Below are 19,828 nucleotides of genomic sequence, written 5' to 3'. Positions count from 1 at the left end.
AACAATTCTGTATTCTCTGACTTGGAGGATGGGTAATAACTTTGGGTTTCCCCAGACTGCCTCAGAAACTCCTTAGGAGTTTAAGTATGCATTCTCTAAAGCTTACAGGGTAAAATAACTGCAACTATTATTGTCATTTAAACTAGTATTTAGTTTTCATATTGCTAAATGGATTTCTTCTGCAGCATAATCTTGCTTTGCTTTTGGTTGTATGCTACTGAATTAAAAGAAAAACAAAATCAAAACTAGGTAGATGTTTTCATGCTTGTTATACTAGGAACAATTTAGTCACTGGATGAAGCATTAATTAATTATAAGCATATCCTTTAATACCAAATGAATTTTTCTGCAGTCATCACACAAGAATTCTTTTCCCTTTTGTTGTTACAAGATGTAGGATGATGATTTTGCTGTTAATGTGAACACCTGTGCCAGCAGTGCAGTGTGTGAAAACATTTATACATGAGAATACCCATTATCTTTAAAGCCGGAGAAGTCTTTTGCTCTCCAGAGTGTCGTCATTTTTTTTAAGTATCTGGGGTGATCTGTGAACTCTTTACAAATCGTGCTTAGCAAAGGAACGTGAATTGTGTTTTTTAATAAATTGTTGGGTTTCTGTTATTGGAATAACTGATTTTGTTTCCATAGAATAACAGAATGGTTTGGGTTGGAAGGGACCTTAAAGATCATCTAGTTCCAACCCCCCTGCCATGGACAAGGATAGCCCGCACTAGCCCAGGTTGCCCAAAGCCCCATCCAACCTGGCCTTGAACACTTCTAGGGATGGGGCATCCACAGCTTCTCTGGGCAACCTGTTCCAGTGTCTCACCACCTTCACAGGGCAGAATTTTTTCCTAATCTCTGATCTAAACCTACCCTCCTTCAGCTTAAGGCCATTACCCCTTGTCCTATCACTCCCTGCCCTTGTAAACAGTCCCTCTCCAGCTTTTCTGTAGGCCCTTTAGGTACTGGAAGGTCTCCCCAGAGCCTTTTCTTCTCCAGGCTGAACAACCCCAACTGTCTCAGCCTGTCCTCACAGGAGAGGTGCTCCAGCCCTTTGGTCATCTTCATGGCCTCCTCTGGAGTTGCTCCAAGAGCTCCATGTCTCTCCTGTACTGGGGCCCCCAGAGCTGGATGCAGTACTGCAGGTGGGGTCTCACAAGAGCGGAGTAGAGGGGCAGGATCACCTCCCTCTACCTGCTGGTCATGCTGCTTTGCATGCGGTCCAGGACACGGTTGGCTTTCTGGGCTACAGGTGCACACTGCTGGCTCATGTTGAGCTTCTCATCAGCCAACACCTCCAGGTCCTTCTCCTCAGGACTGGTCTCAATCCATTCTGCACCCAGCCTGTAGTTGTGCTTGGGATTGCCACAACCCATGTGCAGGACCTTGCACTTGGCCTTGCTGAACTTCATGAGATTCCTTCACGTGTACTTTAAGGTTCCTTAGGTGGTCTCGAACCTGATCTTCTACAGTGGGCAGTTCTTCACTCTCCCAGTCCCTGCCTTTGCCTTTTGTGACTCGGGCAGTGTGGCTAGAGCACTTGCTGGTGAAGACTGAGGCAAAACCCAAGAAATAGGTACTGTTACATTAAAGTAAGATTTTTAAAAAAGAATCATTTGGGCTTTTCAGAAAGTGCTTGCTAGGTGTTAGAAAAGTATGAACTCTTTTGTAATTTAAAATGACCATCTTTAGAGGAAAAAGAATAAATTGCAGCTTCTCAATCTACAGTTCTTTTTTATTAACCTTATATTACATTTTTCAATGGGTGTATATTAGACTTACTGCCTGCAATTTGAAACGCAACCAAACGGTCATCTTGAAGTCTAATGCACAATCTTAAATGGCACATACTTTTCACATGATAGGAACTACCTTCTCCCCAGTAACTGTCTGTGTAATTACTTTGGTCTTCACAAAATTTGGCCTTAAAAGACTATTATTATTTTTTAAAAAACCTGCACAGATTCACTTAAAAAAACCTTTTACACAGAAGACTTAAGTCTTTCACTACTTCCCTTTCTTTCCCTGTGTTCTTATTTTCAATGTACTCTGTTCTTTGCACTGTCTGTTAAAGCATATTTTCTAGCTTTTATCTTCTCTTCGGGCTGCTCTTTATACAGATAATTGAAATCTTTAATTTCTCTATGCATTCTTTTATTGTTTTAGTAAGCTTTAAATTCATTTGAGTAACTTTGTTTTTTTCGCAGAAGATGTTAGTATAAGCTTTGATTTTGGGGGGTTTTTCCCCCCGCCTTTAATGTAAACATGCTGCACACCCATTCTAGAGTCATTTTTTGTTCTGTCATGTTCACTGTAAATGAAGCATGTCCATGATCAGTTGTATGAAACGGCAAATTATTTAAATGTTCTTTATACTTGATTTGCCTTGGTTTACAGTGGACTCAGATCTTACACTTGAACATGCACTTCGTATATAGTGTCATTTGTTTTCACTTTGTGTTAGTAGCACTGCTGCCAGATTGTTACTTAATTTAAATTGTGAAATAGCTTTTTCTGAAATCAACTTTCATTAATATTTAGTGGGACTGTGCTAATTTACATGAGCTGGCAAGGTATCATCTGCAGTTAATCCCTCTGGTTCTTCCAGCACTTAATGCTCCTAAATGTAGTAATGTTCTTGCACTGAAGGAATATGAAGTGGATTCATAGCTGTAAAGCCTCCAGGAGGTAATAAGATAACTAGCTTCATTATTTCATTCCTTGCATCAGACTTTTGCTTTTACTGGCAATCCAAGTTGCTGTGTCTCTTCAATACTATAAAATGTTCCTATTTATCTTTTAGCAGACTTTGAGATGTGAAGGTCAATATATCTGCAAGTCTCCATGATTGATTTTAAATTGTTTACTCAGACTATGGATCTATTCTGCTACTTGCTTGACTTGTGTAAGGTTCTTATTTAGTAGGGTTGCCTATTTGGCATATTCTTCAAATTACGCTGCATGGTAGTTCTTAAAACAGATACAGTGGAGAGTTAATTTGTGTGAGATTCTCTTGAAAGCTGTTACGGGCTTTTGAAAATCTCTCTACTGACTATGTATTTGTACTATATATCATCTGCCATTTGCAGATGATGTTGATTTTTTCACTCAGTTCTCATAAGAATAGAAGCATTTTCAGATTAAAAAGTATGCTTAAGAGTCTCATTTTTGTAACATGTACTTGTATGGACTTGTTACGCTGAGTGACCCAGAGATGCAGTGCATCTGTGTATATATATGTATATCCATATATACACACATATATATGCGTATATGTGTATGTCTGTGTGTGTGTGTATATATATATATCATAGAATCATAGCATGGTTTGGGTTGGAAGGGACCTTAAAGATCATCTAGTTCCAACCCCCCTGCCGTGGACAAGGATAGCCCGCACTAGCCCAGGTTGCCCAAAGCCCCATCCAACCTGGCCTTGAACACTTCCAGGGATGGGGCATCCACAGCTTCTCTGGGCAACCTGTTCCAGTGTCTCACCACCTTCACAGGGCAGAATTTTTTCCTAATCTCTGATCTAAACCTACCCTCCTTCAGCTTAAGGCCATTACCCCTTGTCCTATCACTCCCTGCCCTTGTAAACAGTCCCTCTCCAGCTTTGTAGGTGTAGCTGTTTTCTGGCAGCAGGGAGAGGCAGAGGGTCATGTGGGTGTTACTGGAGTAGTCTTGAGGTTTTATCTATGTAACTGAGCTAGATAATTATTTTACTTTGCTTAAAATTTACTTCCAATACTCCTTGCCTCACTCTGATCTGGTAATGAAGATGAGAAGGTAGGGTTCTTCTGAGCAATTTCTCATTTGTTGTGCTTTATAACCTCGTTGTCAGGTGAGTCCTTTCCTTGTGCATGTGCATTGAGTTTGGTGAGTCCCAAAAGCATGGATTTTACTGCGCCTGGGCAGAGTGCTGCGGCATGTGTACTGGAGATCTTGTGCTTCCCAGGAATGCTGAATTTATCATGTATTTAATGCACAGCATGCCAGTGCACATTTCCATATGGTAAATCCATGCTCTCTACTGTATCTGAAGGTAAAAACATCTGGATGCAGATGGGTGCCACCAGAACAACTCATGCAGTCCATTCCTTACCATATTTCACAAGTGTTTTGCAGAAGTAGGCAAAAAGACTCTTGTGGGGATGGAGCCCACTTGTAGCTACCTCCTTCCCAAAGAGCTGTCTGGTCCTTCCCTCCTCCTGTCACCGCGTGTGCCTTCACTGCAATATCAGTTCTGTGTTTGGGACAGAAGACAGGCAGGGGCCAGGGCAGGATACCTCTGGGCAAGATGGTGACCAAATATGGGTTGTTGCCCTGAGTTTGCTCTTTGCTTGTGTCTGAGAAGCTCTTGAAAACAGGGTGACTGGATGGAAGCTGTTAACAAGATAAAATCATCCTGGAGGGTTTGCTGTAACCTGTGGGCTGTTGGTTAGAAGTCCTTTTTTTTTTTTTTAATAGGAGTCTTTCTCTCTGTGCATGTTTATGCAGAATAATTCCTTTTCTGGCAAGAATTGCTTGTTGTACCTTTTGCTACACTATTGCCTGTTGTTTGATTTCTTTTTCACTCATATTTGACCTTTTTCCTAGTGTTTGAATTACTGCTGTTTTTTCTTGGTTCAGTTGATACTTGTCTCTATTTTAGATCTGATGTGTATAGTTTTTATTTTTTCCTCCTCCTGTTTTCAGTTGTTGTAGCTCTTTTCTGTTACATCAAAAGTCAACAGTTTGATTAAGTTCCAACTGTTGTAGCATATGTAGTCTGGCTTCATTATCTCCTGCTGCCTTAAACTGTAATCTCTAAAAAAATTTACCAACAAGCATGCCAAATATGCATGAGGGGTTGAGTGATGTAGATCTGTGGGTGTTATTTTGATACACTTGAACATACCCCTCTGATTTTTAGAGATTAGTTAATACAGCTTGTGTGACTCTGTACTGACGCTGACAGGTCAGGTGCCTGTATGTGACTTGTCACCGTAAGCGCCTTAGCCAGTCAGTGGGAGATCTTGGTGTAATCACAAGCATTTTTAAGCAGGAGCCATCTCGTTTCACATGCATACCTGCTCTAGAGAGATGAATTATGCTGACAACTCCCCTGAATATTGACTATATATGAGTATGCATGTCTGCACAGACATAGATGCTATGTTGAGTCTAAAGGGAGTGGCTAGCTTGTGTGACTACATGGGCTGTGCATATAAAGTTAGGTAAGAGCATTCCAATCCAAGCATTCAAAATTTTAGTTAAAGCTTTGTTAATCCTCTGCTAGGTCCAGATGACACAGGAGGCAGTCTTTGCCTGCTATCCCTGCTCAGAACCTTCACACTGATTTTGCTGCCACTAAAGACTCTGCATTGCTTCAAGTCTGGTCTATGAGTCTTAAGATCAGCTGCTTGTCTTTATTTTTCTGTGAATTACATTATGGTTCTGGGTTGAAACTACAAGTACTATACTAGATAGGACACAGTGGGCCCTTAGTGTCCAAGGACATAGTATGTGGCTCATAATTCTTTTTGTATGAAGGGACAAAAAATATCAGAAGGGAGATGAGCTGCACTGATTCTACAGTTTTGAATTAGTGCTGCAAAAAATCAATTAAATAATTGTTTAAAAGAGGCAGAAACAAAATGGAAAGATATTCCTCCAAGTCTTTCTCTTCCACTCTCCCTTTTCTTTTAGTCCAGATGGGTTCACTGACAATATTTATAGAACAGTTCAGAAACAGATGCAGTGCTGTAGCTGAAGGGGCAGTATGTTGTAGCAAGAAATGGGAGTAAGACTGAATGTGGAAAGGAGTGTCTCAGGCCAGCCTTGCTTCTACAGGGAATGTTTTATGTGAAACTAGGCTGTGGACAGTGTACAGATACTGCTGAACTAGTTATTAACACTCAGGAAAAGCATCTGAGATTTCCTAGGCTCAAAGAAGAATGTAGTAGACTTCAGAAACTGTTAAGAGATGTGTGACAAGAATGAGCAAAGATAAAGATATGGAAGTACTTCACAGCACAGAGTAGAATTCTTCTGCCTGAAAAGAGGTGACCAGACAGAAGCATGGAAAATACAAATAGGGCGTTGAGGTTTGTTTTCTCTTCGTCCATGAGAATTAGATGGCATCAAATAGATCTAGCAATTGCGAAGTTCAAAACAAAACAAATACTCTTTTTTTTTTGTGGTGAATCATTAACCCTTGAGAAACATTGCTGTGAGATGATGTAGGTATAAAAATTCCTGGTTCAGACACATTCATGAAGGAAGAAATATGCTAGGATCTTAAGGGTCTGAGAGAGTAACTTGGAGGTATTGGTATATTCTTGCCCTATTCTAATGCTTTTCCCTATGAGGGTAAGCCCTGTTGGGCAGGTGAAACTGTGGTCTGACCCAGCACAGCCACTGTTTTATTCAGTGAAAAAAATAGCTGCTGGCAATTGCATGTTGTTCTGATATCTACACTAATACAGCTCTTCAAACTAATATTTTAAGTTGGTAGTACAGCTGCAGTCTGGTCATTAAGCTTTGTCAATATTTGGTTTAGTAAACAATTTTTACATTTGGCTACGTTTGGTTTTATGTGCCTTGGAGAATTCTGCTGATTGATTGAAATGATTGATACTTACAGGAACAAGTCTAAATTCATGATGGAATAGCAATGAAGCATTCTAGATAACTGCTTTTGTGCTGCTGCTTCATGTTTCTTCAACTTGTGTGAAGATTAATTTGAGGCTAAGACTTCCTTTTTAATTTCTTCTAAGTAGCAGATGGACCTTTTCATGAGATTGCTTCTCCTACTGTGCATGCATGTGTGTGTATTAGTAGACAAATCTCTAAAAACTTAGTTTCCTGGCAAATTGCATGTTTAGAGGTTCATGCTGGTTGTTGAATAACATGATAATACTGATAGTCTCATCCTGTCTTGGGTTAAGAATCAGTGTAGTGATCTATGTTAAACATGGAGTGTTTTGGCTCACTTCACGGAGTTGTGTATGTCTTTTGTACATACACAACTGTTTTCTTGCTGCTTCCCCTTTCTCATATGCTTGCTAAGGTCCCACTGGCAATTAGGGAAGTTTGCAGCTGGATAAGCTAGAAACTGCAGAGGGATTTTTTTAAGATCCTATCCTTGTATCTACCAGTTTAGAAAGAGGCAAATTTTTTTAAGAGGTTGAATTGTTTGGATTTTGTCTTTCCTATTCACTCTTTTTCAGTGCGGTTGGAAGCTGGTTGCATGGAGGGGGTGGTGGTGTGTATGTGTTTAGGATTTTTTTAAAATTAATTTTATAGAAATGAATTGCAAACCTGAACTCCAAAATAAAATAATACATTTGCAGGGTGTGCTCTGATAGCATAATCAGGCTTCTCTTAACGAATGCTGCCACATGTATGGAACAGTAAAGATTTTTTTTTTTTGGTCATAAAATAAATAAAACTTAGTATTTGGTTACATTAATTACGCACAATTCCTTACCTTCGGTTTTATATAACTGAGGAGATTGGAATACTGGATTTTAGTGCTATGAAAGGAAGCCATACTTGTCTTCCTTAAGCATGAAGCAGGCTGAAGAAGGATCTCACACAACCTTCTTGCTTTTTTAGAGCAGTTTTAAAGCATTTCCATAGTTACTTTGTTTGCTTTGTCCTCATTGCTTCATTTTACCTGTATCTGGAGTTTTAAAAATTGTGGGTCTGCACAGCTCTGATAGGGTTTTGTAGTCAGAACTGTAGGGTAGAGTATCTGTATGGGAAGCAGCTATAGGCTTTACCATTGCATGTCTCTGCATTCCTTTCAGCTGATGTATATCTGCCATTAACTCTTTCTGATGCTGTGATTGCACTTTTATGTTGACTGGCAAAATTCATTTAGTGCCCTTTGTCATCAAGCTACTGAGGCACATTTTCTATCCCCTTTTATATGACAAAAGACAAACGTTTTTGACACTTGTATGCTTTCTGTCCTCCTCCCATTCATAATAATGACTGCGTGTTACACCTGCGTATCAGTGATTATAAAAATAACTCCTGGCTACTTATATTTCTGAGTGCAGTTTGAAGCTGTGACTCAGCTTCATATACTGTGGTTCAGGTGACTTACTGACTCCCAAATGCTTTAAGACCAACTCCTGTGTATTATTTTTATTTAGAAAGAATTCCTCATTGCCTTCTGTCTTCCTTAACTATGTACAATGTTTCTGAATGATTGGTACACTACTTTGGCCTTTATAAATACTGAGATGTTCACTATGCAATATAAATTCATTTTTTAACCCAAAGTGTTTCTACTCATTAGTTTTCTGGGAATATAGGTTGGTCATTCTGAATGGAGTCATAGTGTTTGTTTTATCAACATAATTTTGAAACTGGATAAATACTGCAAGTAGAGTTTTGAGGAATTACAGTAATTTCAATTTGAACCTGTGTTTATACAATTATAATACCATAAAACAATGCATATAGTTCTGTTCTTTAACAATATTTGTTCTGTCTCCACCCTGAGAGAAGGTGTATAGATTTCTGAATTTGTACACATGTATAATTATGCAAAATAAATGTTCAGTTATAAAATGATATTCTGAAAAGAATAAGTCATTTGCCTTTAATAAAATACTTTTTAAGAGTCTCTGATAAGTATTCTTTTTTTCTTGACAGTCTGTGGTGGACGACTGGATTGAATCATATAAACAAGACAGGGACATAGCACTTCTGGATTTAATCAACTTCTTTATCCAGTGTTCAGGATGTCGAGGTACAGAACGTTGGAAACAAGTTGTATAGAATAAATCTGACAGTCATACGAACATGTGTATTAGTGCAAATGCTGGTAAAGATGTGGGAGGCACATGGATTGCTACTCCTCGTTTGCATGGTTTATATAGAAATATTGTCTACATTCAGGAATAATTTTATTTAAAAATTGTTTGTCAAGGGCCTACCCTTTCTTTTTCTCACTTTCCTGTCATCATCCTAAAGCGTACAAATCCTCACAGAGACACTGAACTCGTCAGCAAAAGGAGACAAAAGATCTGTTAATCAAGGTAGGCGTATCTTTACTTCCTCTTTCTGTTTCTTCCCGTTTTTTTTAATTACAAGAATTAGTAGATATAGCTATACCTTAACTTTGCAATGTTTTCTTTTTTTCTAGGAAAATGGTGGGGTTTTTTAAACTGAAGAGGAAGGAGTCAGGCTTCAGTTGACTTTGATTAGCAAGAAAGCTTTCTTCTGGATGAAGCACCAATCTTATTTCTTCCTCTGTAATACTTTATCGAGTCAGCAGCAAGTGGGCTGCCTTTTATACCTATTTAGGCAGTCTCCATTACCAGGCATGCAGCAGTCAGTCTTTCAAGCACTCTATTGCCACGCTGTACCTTCTAATGAATTTTTCATGTGTAGTCTTTTTTCAGTTAACTCAGCCTTGAAAAGAGACACAGACAGAGCTCTATTCTCTCTGTAGTGCCGAGAACCAAACTATTTACTGTTTCCCGATGCTTCCGATAATTTGCTTTGAGTAGAATTGAAAATAACCCACAATTCAGAAATCTTTTTCTTCATTTTCTAACTGATGTGGCAATCTACCTTTAGACATCAAATGATCTGCGTAGAAGTCCCTTTTCTTCCTTCTTAAGTATAAGGTGAAGTCCCAAGTACAGTTAAAATGAGCTGCCAGCAGCTTCAGCAACACTTTTTCATAGCTTAAGGACATAAACTTATTTTGTGGATGATAGGAAAGGCTGAAGCTCTGGAAGCATTCTGTGAGAGGGCTGAAGCTTGGGGTTTAGATTACCAGCCCGTGTCAATGTCTGTACTGTTCACACAGATTCCCTAAAATATTTTTCAGACTTGTTTGGCAGCTTATATGAAAGTAGTTGTATTCTGTTTGGTTTTTTTTAACACTTTCCTAAAGGTATGTATGGAAAAAAAACCCCCACAAGCTTCTAAGAATTTGGGCAGCATTAAACCAAAGGGATCCTTGGCCATATGTTTTTATTCTTGTTGATGCAAGCTTTTGGTAGAGGCATGTCACAAATATATCTTGATTCCCCTGCTGCTCTCTAATTTCTACTTCTTTCTTTCTCCTTGTTAGAGAAAGCAGCACTCTTACAATCTCAGAAGATTCATATTTTTTAAACTGATGCAGGCTGAATGCCCACTGTCAACCATATGCTGCAAAAGCAATTGCTTCCCAGAAAAGCTTTCTGTTATTGGCTGTGAAGCAGCAGCGCTTCAAGTGGCTGATGTAATTTACTTTCCTCTTTTAATTTTTTTTTTTTAATGGTGAGTTTCTATCCATTTTCAGTACTCTGCTTTGTACCCTCAGGGATATCTCTCTGCTGAATTTACTTTAGTGGCCTTCTGGTCCCAAAGAGCAGTGATAGGAGAAAGGAAGCAAAAATGGCTTGTCCTCTGAGTTTATAGTGTGTTTGGGGGATTTATTTCTGTGTTGGAATTTTTGCAGTGGGTGCAGTAACAGCTGTAAACAGGGTTAAAATCCTAACAAACAGTTCTGTTCTTTCCAGTGTCCAGTAACATGCCTGTTTTCTAGAATAAGTAAAAGCTTTATCAGCAGAGTTTTTACCCCACTTAGGGTAAAATGCGTACTAAGCTGTCCTTAATGGACATGAAGTCTGGAAATCTGGAGATTTTCTGTATTTTGTGAGGAAGACCAAGTTTCTTTTTCATGGGAAGATTATATGCTCTATTATGACATTTTTATTTCCCTTTAAAGATTTTATTGACATTCTTGTTTGTTTCCATTTCTGATAAATAACAACTCCTGTGAATCTCAGTGGCTGCTGTATCTTCCTTAATATTCCTTAATTTTCTTCTTTTCAGTTTGCTCCACTAACATTGTCTCGGATTCTCCAGCCTTCTTTCCCAGTGTTGGATCTAAATGCTTACTGATAATATATCTAACTTTGTGATCATTAACTTGAAGGGAAGAGGACAACTAACTTGGGAGAAGGTTCCTCGGGAAACTTTGAAAGTGTTGCTAGGTTTATAAATCTACCATTTTCATAGTGCTTAGAACGATTTGATATCTAAATATATGTGAAATGTACTTAGCGTGACATTTCTTTCAAAAGTTTTAAGCAGATGAAGAGTGTGTGCCTATTTTCAGACTTTAATTACAAATCTTTTAGGCACCAAACTGTTTTATTTAGCAACAGTATTGACCCTGACAAAAATATCTTTCTGTGTAGAGAAACATTGATTTTTATATATTTATCCCATTTTCTTGGTTAGCACATATGCTTGAATGAACCTCTTAGCATCCTCCAGCTTTGCTTAGAGAAGTTCCTGAAATGAGAAAGGATCTATTGAAAATATGAATAAGCAGGCATGCTATGTAAACAATTAATACTAAAAAAATGTAAAATGAATGTATTTTGCAGATGAACTTAAAAGATCTGTGCAACTTAAAATTTAATAAATATAAACCAAATATTGAAGCATGTCTGTCCTTTGTCAACTCTTCTGTGTATCTATTTAATCAGTTACTTTTTACATTATGTGTCCTGGTTCATACAGTAGTGTCCATTTAAACATGAGAGGTTTGTTTTTAATATGACTTCAGTAATCTTTCTGACTTTTTAAAGGATCATTTGATATAAATTAGAAGTTTGTCCTATTGAACTACCAAAACCATCTCAATTCAATAATTAGATTTGCCCAGGAGTTACATCACTTTTCATGCCATCTTTCCACTAGTTTGCTCAAGCTGTACATTTGTTGCCTTTGCTGATTTTGATTACAAAGAACTGAAAATAGTTTCTTAAAGAATTTTTCCTTTATATTTTTTTTTTTCCTTCAAGAATACCAACAAAAATCTCTGCCTTTCACTGTTTGTTGGTGTGGTCTTCTCTGTGATGTTACATTGTATTTCTGTGGCACAAAAATGGTTAACAAGGACTGCTGAATTCACCTGTTCACTTTGTTTCCTACCCTTTTAAAACGTATTACTTCTTGTAGAGGGAGGATCTTGTATCAGATAGTACCTTAGGAAGATGAAAAAGTTAATTTTAAAATACTTTTTCTTCCTGGAAAAACAGCAAATAAATGCTGTTTACAGTCCTTGAAAAAAATGGTTTGTTTGGTAGTAGGTATTTATTTTCCACAGTATTGACAATCTGTAAAGCAGGAGGTGTTGTATTTACCTTCTTACTTCTCTGTCAGAAACTTAATTTATGGCTTTGCATTTTTAGAGAACAGGGTACTTTTTGCATTTAGGTTGTCTTATTTTCAAATAACTTTCACTTGGCTGGGGGTTGGAAGTATATCCGTACTACTGAGATTTCCATTTCAAATGTTGTGGTTTGGTCCGTGGCATTGTGGATACAGGCATCCTCCACTCTTGCAGAAGAGTTGCAGATCAGTGTTCAGACATTTGTGGTGTTTTTTGAGAGCTCTTTTCCATTGTTTACTGCTTTGTAGGAGCATATTTTTGCCTTTTTTTTAATTATTTGTTTTGAACACTTACATAAAGCACAGTGTAGTATGCTGAGATCGCTGAGCTAGTAGCAAGCAAGCTGAAATGTCTAATCAGCAATCTGCATGCCCAGGTCCCAGAAGGATTATAACTGTGTCAGTATGATGCTGCATCTGGGCTAATTAGCTCTGCCTCTCAGAGTGAGTAATTAGCTCAGGTATCATGCTCCGCTGCTATGACAACCAGGCTGTTGTCATTTCTGGAGCTCCATGGATTTAGAGCTGACTTGAGTATCTGCATCGCTGTCTGCTTTTGCCTTCTGTTACTGATATAAAACAAACAGAAAACCCCACAAGCACTCTGACCTTTCTACATTTTAAAGGCAGAGAGCCATGCTTGTGAAATAAATTTTTTTTTTTTTCCTAACCAGAAGCAATTAGTGGTTGAAACAGCCTCTTCAGCTGTAAAGGACAAACCAACCCATCAAGTCCATGTAAGAAAAGAAGCTTGCTTTTGCAGGGATAAAGGTCTCTCACACAGTTGAAGAGAACTACTTGACTGCCTTCAAGTATATAGTGAAATTATTCCTGTTCTTTCTCTCCCATCCCTTTCCTTCCCTCTCATTTCTTTTCTGATAGGTAAGCCAGAAACCTGTTAATTCTTAAGCAGATTTTCAGAAGTGGTTTGAGCACTGCTTCCACTGCTAACCTTACCTCTGTCAGACAGCTCCAAGACACCAGTTACTGACAAAACAAAACTAGTGGAACTCCCTGACTGTTAAATTCTTAGCAGCGTTGTAGCCTTCTCTGGATTGTAAGGAGCTCTCCATTGAAGTAGTTTTGTGATTTGGCATGCTGAAATTGGTTTTAGGAGTAGTTGGTGAAGGAAGCAGGTGAATATCCTTTATATGATGTATCTCCTATCTTGTTTTTCCTCTGAAAATCTTCTCTTTAGGTTCTTGTGTGGAATCAGATGTTAGTGAATGTTCAAACTGCCATCTGTCAACCTTGACTGCTAGTCTTGTTTAGGGTTGAGGTGTTTTTCAGTTGTAAGTAAGCAGGAATCTGCATATGAACGTTTGCCCAGGGACATCTTAATGGAATTTTCCTTGTGAATCAGACACTTGGGGATCTACACTGTCCTCCAGCTTGAGCCTTGAATCTCTAGTTGTTCCTTACCTAGTCTTTTAAGATCTTCTGAAAGATTCTGTGATTGAATGGTTCAAACTGAGTGTGAGTTAGCTTCCTTGCATGCAGGATGCATGCTCATTTTGATTTTTATTATTTGATTTTATTTTGTTCTATGCTCTTAATTAAGGGCAAGCTAATAGATTTCTGTTTTGCCAAAGTAAATTGATGGCTAAAACCAGGAAAAAGCACTGTAAAGTGGCCATTGTGTGGTGTGGAAAAGAAATGAACAAGCAACTGCTTGCTCTGCTGTTGGACAGGATTTCAGAAAGCAAATTAGCCAGGAAATAGTGTTATTTACTGTGATAATATAGGGGCTATAACATTGTAAATAGAGTAACTGTTTAAAAAAAATTAGTCTTTTGTCATTTATTTGTACACAGTTTTGTGATCAATGGAATAATACCATTCTATACAGATGGATGTTACTGAGCATGGAAAGAGGACTGCTTGATAAATGTAATTTCCTGCAAATGGTCCTTTCGTAAGGAACTGCAAATTGTTAGCAACAAACGTTGCTGGCTTTGGCATACATTAAAAAACTTTATCTCTTCATTCATTCATGTATTATTAAGAAGTTAATACCACAAACACGTAGTATTTTGAACAAATTAGAAAATAATGCTATTCGTTGCATTGGAGCCTGTATTTTTATTAAGGGTGTAAAATACGCTTTCTCAGTTTCTTCAACAAAATCCCTTTGTGTAGTGTGTGAGTATAGGGGAGAAGTTGCAAAGTAAAGGACTAATACACATAACAAAAATTGATGCTTACTCATACATGATTTAAGCCATAGTAATGTCAAGGATTTATAAAATATTTTGTGTGCATACTATACAGAAATTAATACACTCCCAGTAACCACATGAGGTAGTTAAAACCGTGCTGTTAACCACATTCAAAAAAGGGAAGGTGAGACTGAAAGATGGAAATTATTTAATTTCATACGTGGTGCAGATAAACCAGATCTGAACTTTGTACTTCTTGTTTCTGAGCCTTGAGGTCATTTTTACAGTGTGTTTATCTTGAAGTGAAAGCTTATAAAATTCAAACTGAGAATCAGATGCAAATTATTAACTGGCTTGGGTGGAAGATAAATCAGATTACTAGACATGCATTAAATGTTTCATCAGTTCTTTAAATGAAGATAGGTAAGGTTAAAAAGTTCATGTCAAACACTTGACAATTAATGTGGTTACGTAAAAATCAATTTTTTGTGAATAAGTATAAATGGCTGATATTTGTTGACATTCTTGAAACTAAAGCTTCAGTTTCATTGTGTATATCGCTTCTCAAGCAAAAAGGTTTTCAATATTTCTTCCTGTTTGCCACTGAAGGGTATCTGTACTTTTCAGCTCGTATACTCTTTCTTCCTTACTATTTTTTTTCTATTCTGTACCTCTTCAAAGTTTATTTGGCTATGGGTAAAACAGCTACAAATTTTTTTTTTGTTGCTGTTCTTTTAAGTTTTGCATCTGCCTAACTCTTCTGGGGATTAGAAGCCTTGAAAAATTTAAAAAAAAAATCAGATCTGAAAGCATAAAAAAGATTTGAAATAGTACATCACGTTTTATAGCCACTTGTGAACTAATGGTATCTTTTTCCCAAGAAGGTGCATCCTCCTACTTTCAGAAACTGGTGAAAAAAAAACCTCAGGAATTTGCTGACCTTTCAGTACAGGAGACATGAATGAAGGCATACTAGTCTGTGGTTTCAAAATCTGAATGAAATACCTGCTGTGTTGAGGTCTGACTTCAGTCCAAGATTTCACCCTATGAATTGGTAACAGGAGTGACGGTAATTTAAACCAAACGTATTTTTTTATTACTCTCTACTATTCATGTTTCAAGTACAACAGCAGACCAAAAATAAGCTGGCTTAAAATCAGCTATTAACTAGTTTATTAATATGAATTAATACAAACTTTCAAATAACTTAAAATAAATTTATTGAATTAATTGACAGAACCTGAGATACTAGAATATTTTAGATCAAACATATAATGTAAGGAAAGACAAATTACCTTTGAAACTATAGTGTAAGAGCAAGTTCTGCACTGCCAGTTCTGTGTGATATGTTCAAATCTCTGCTGAAAATGAAAGCACTCCTTGTAAGCGTGGAACAACGTCTATGTTCTACTCCTGTGTACTGCTTAGTAAAATCCTAGCTTGTAAAATTATTTTTGGCACTGCTCATTGGAGATAAATTGCGTAAGGCTTTCAAATGTTACTGCTTGTTTTCCACTGTTTTTTTATTTAATTACATACATATCGATCTGGAAAATGGTACTGTTCATGTGACTACGAAGTTACTATTTGAGAAGTCTCAGATCGATGATGCTTTAATGCTACAACTTTTTAAGAGAAGAGCAATAAATACCTCTTAGTGTTAATGATTCAGAATAGTTGCTGTCTTACCAGCCATATTTATTTATGCTTACTTTGCTTTCTGTATAATACAAATTTGATACAAGAGGGACACCTCTGTACTAAGCAGATAAGAAGAAACATTGATTTGATTTTTTTTTGACAGGATTGTTTTAAAACTTGTGAGCAAATTATGCCTGTATATGAGTTTGTCTCTGCCTATGCATTAGATGCATTGCTGGATTTTTTTTCCTATACCATAGATGGTACTTTCTGTGAAGACAGGAACTAATTACGAAAAGTGATCAAATATCACTAGATCTTAGCACTTTCTTCCTGGATTACAAATAGGAAGGCTCCTCATGTCTCTAGTCTTTCCAAAGATGCAAATTCTGCTGAAAGTTGAGTCAGACTTTTTCCAGACCAAGGGTAGGAATTAAATTCCAACAATGACATTTCTCTCAGCAAACACTGTAATTACAATTCTCTCTCTTTTGCATTAAGGAAGCCGTAGATGTATTTTATTAAGTGCAATGCTGGTACACACTTCAGTAATTGCTTTTGAAGACAAAAAGACAGGGATGATTAAAAAGGTCTACATCCTAATGAAGAAGCCTTACTTTCTGGTATGAAGAAAGTGGTTAAAACAAATATTCTCTTAATCTGCAAGCATTCAACAGTAGCTGGGTATAGAAGAAAAAGAGCAGCCTGAGTTTCAAGGAAGATACATCTAAATTTGGAAAAATAAAAAGTGGGCTCTTAAGTGGATACAATCCTGCTCACACTCCACTAGTACCTACTTCATTCCCTATTTATATCAATCTGATCAGATTGCTTCACTCGTCTTTAACCTGAACCATGATCAGCTGAGCATTACAATTTTTCACCTCCCTTTAGCTGGAAGTTACGGCATTTTCTGGCACTGCTAGGCTCAAACCCATTACACGAAAGACTGGTGTAAATGACCTTTATCTCCACATTGTCGTCTTCTCCTTATTTGCATTGCGTAAGAAGCATGGTGGAATGTTTTTGGGTACCTGGGCGGGTGGAAAAGGTAATAGTACAAAACTGTTACCAAATCTTGCAGGAACAGTGGAGCTCCCGTGCCAGCAGTCTCTGTACCCGTGTTTAAATAAGGAACTGGTAATCCCTAGCAGAGCTGAACCCAGTTCTCGGAGAACTCTCATTAACTGCGAAGCAAGCGCATCAGAAGAAATGTTTCTCCCTTCTTTCAGTTAACACCATTAGCTTAAATTTTAGCTTAGAACAGCTGTTATTGGTGCTCTCCACCTGCAGCATTGAGTCCGGGGTATTTCAGTTTGAAACTGCCTGATTTCATAAAGGGATGAACTCAGGAGTTGTGAGGTTAAAACGCCTTTGTCTGGTTAGAAAGTGTTTTCTCTCAGGAGTAGTCTGGGGAGTTTAATAGGCACCATCTGTTGTGGAAGTAAGCTTCTACGAAGTCATAACATCATCTTTTGAAATACCTTTAATGTCAGATTTACCACAATCTCTACTATTTATTTTGTTTATTTCATCATTGTTGAAATAATGGTTCTGAATAACTTGTAAGTTGTTGTGACTTAGGAAACTGTGATGATGGGAAGAGGGCCTAGAAATACTTTTAGCAACTTTTGGGAATGAAAAATTATTCTAGATATATTTAATTACACAGATATAGCCAATAATGTCGTTATTTGTAGTAATCTTTTTTTTTTTTAGACTCTAGAAATTATCAGATCCCCAAAATTCTCAAGGATTAAACTACTAAAATTTTATTTCAGATCTAATTTAGTATGACAAGAATACATTTCCTATTGACCATGTTTATTCCCAGCACAGACTCCTGGATCAAGATTATTTAGCCAACTATATGAATTGAACCATGAAGTAGTCCAGGTAGCTCTGTGATAAGAGGTAGTGGTGATAAACTTCTGAGATATAAGGAGAAAATGACAGTGGTTTAAAAAGAATTGTTGCCATTATGAAGTGATTGTTCTTGAACTTTAGCAAAACCAAGTAGCAATAAGTTCTTTAAAACTGTTGGAAGTAAGATACCTGCCTCAAAATTAATAATCTGCTTGGATTATCGATGTGTAGAAAGAGCAGTTAATGAATACTGGAAGTTTCAGAAAGACTAAATGATTTATTTTGTGTTGTTCCTTACTGCAGGTAATGATGGATAGGAATCTCAAGCAAAAGGGTACTAAATACATGAATGATCACAGGAGACGTGGTGTATGAGAAGTGGAAGTATATGTTTGAACAGAGGGCTGTTAAGAGTTTGCACAGTTTTATTTGAAATGCGGCAAATTCTGTCAAGCATTTTTAAGGGAAGTTGTGGGTATTTGTGTAAGTTACATGCTGCAGCTCCATTGAATTACAATGAGTTTTATTTGAGAGATTGAATTGAGCTTCTGTTACACAACTATGCAGAGCTGTAAACAGGATAACTACAGAGTCCCTCTTACTAAAAGTTTCAGTCATCCAGATACAACCAGATACAGAACCAGTCCCTCCGCCCACCAACCCTTCCTAAACAACAAAAAAAACCCCCTAATCTTCTGATGTCCTAAAAATTGTTTGGGAAGTAGTATCACAAATCTAATGAAGTGAGAATCAAAACCTGATCAGATCACACTCCTAGACTCTGAAACAATTGAGGAATAAAATCATTGAACTACCAGCAAAAGCATGTAACCTTCATTAAAGAATTTTTCTTCCAGACAGAGGACAGACTGGGGTTTTACAAAGGTTTAATTTGCCTCTGGGGACAGAGGTGGGAGTAATACTTTAGAGTCCAGGAAGGTGGATAACAATAAAATTAATAATTAAGATATCTAGAAGAAAATGGAAGATACTACTTTCTTGCTAAAAGAAAGCCATATTGTTGCAGTGTACTGGTATCTCCTAAACATAAGAACAAAGTGATATGGCAAAGCAGTTTTGCACAAAAGCTGTTGAAAAAATTGTTACATGGCCAAATATTAAAAGAGGAGACTAAATTTTCTTTTTGGGAGAGCAAAGCTAATTAATAAGTAAATCACCTGGTTTATATAGGGAAATGGAATATCACGCAATTGACTTTATGCGATTGTATAATGAGGATGTTTCAGAGGGACCAAGCAGTGCTGCTAAGTAGCATAATTTTTATTAAATTGAGAACTATAACAGGAGATTATACACGTATATTTGATAGAAATAAATTTCTTTTTTCCAAATAGTTTAGCTGAGAATAGTTTTGGGGTTTTGGTGGTTGTAGTGGAATTTCAATTTGTGGTGACATAAATGCATGGCAATTTTCTGTTCGGTTGATTCAAACCATTTTTGCACCCTGTTTTGATTTTCATTGTATATTCTTCAAGTCATTTTAATTAGCTATTCAAAGTTACTTCAGGTTTTTTTATTGATGAAGAGGAGGCAGATGCATTTCAAGAAAAGAACATCTTTTGAGGTGAACAAAAGATTGCTGTTACTTCTGTATTCTCACTGGCTGTCTTTTAGACAGCTGAGTTTTTCCTTATGGTGGAGAAGACTTAGAAAATCTGTGCCAAGTGGCTGTGTGTATGACAGTGTTATTTGTAGGCAACTCCTTTGGTTCCAAGGATATTGCTCACATGACTTTTGTTTGACGTGAGCTCAACCAGAGTCCTCAAAGTATTCCCTTCAGACTTTTTTTAATAATGGAAAAAGGTGTTGAATCCCATGTCATCCTAACTGCAACTGTAAATCAGCCTCTCTGATCTTGTGACCTGTGTCAGTTTTGGATTCTGAAAGTGGAGGCGAATGGAAATGACAGCAGTTGCTGGGCCAGTCAAGTTGCTAAATGACCTTTCTACTCTTAACAC

General features: G+C 37.3%; 1 protein-coding gene across 3 annotated transcripts in view; it reads left to right on the top strand.

Annotated features, from left to right (window-relative positions):
- Positions 1 to 19,828, top strand: part of STAG1 (STAG1 cohesin complex component) — a 195,052-nt gene that overhangs the window by 67,890 nt on the left and 107,334 nt on the right. For all 3 annotated transcript variants that reach the window (XM_075760799.1, XM_075760801.1, XM_075760800.1), the window contains exon 5: positions 8,653 to 8,749. In XM_075760799.1, coding sequence (XP_075616914.1) covers positions 8,653 to 8,749 — 97 coding nt within the window. The remainder of the gene's footprint in view (positions 1 to 8,652; positions 8,750 to 19,828) is intronic.

Source organism: Balearica regulorum, chromosome 9 (genome assembly GCF_011004875.1).
Source record: "Balearica regulorum gibbericeps isolate bBalReg1 chromosome 9, bBalReg1.pri, whole genome shotgun sequence".
NCBI lineage: Eukaryota > Metazoa > Chordata > Aves > Gruiformes > Gruidae > Balearica > Balearica regulorum.
The sequence above is the reverse complement of the archived record's forward strand: the minus strand, read 5'-3'. Positions and strand labels throughout refer to the sequence as shown.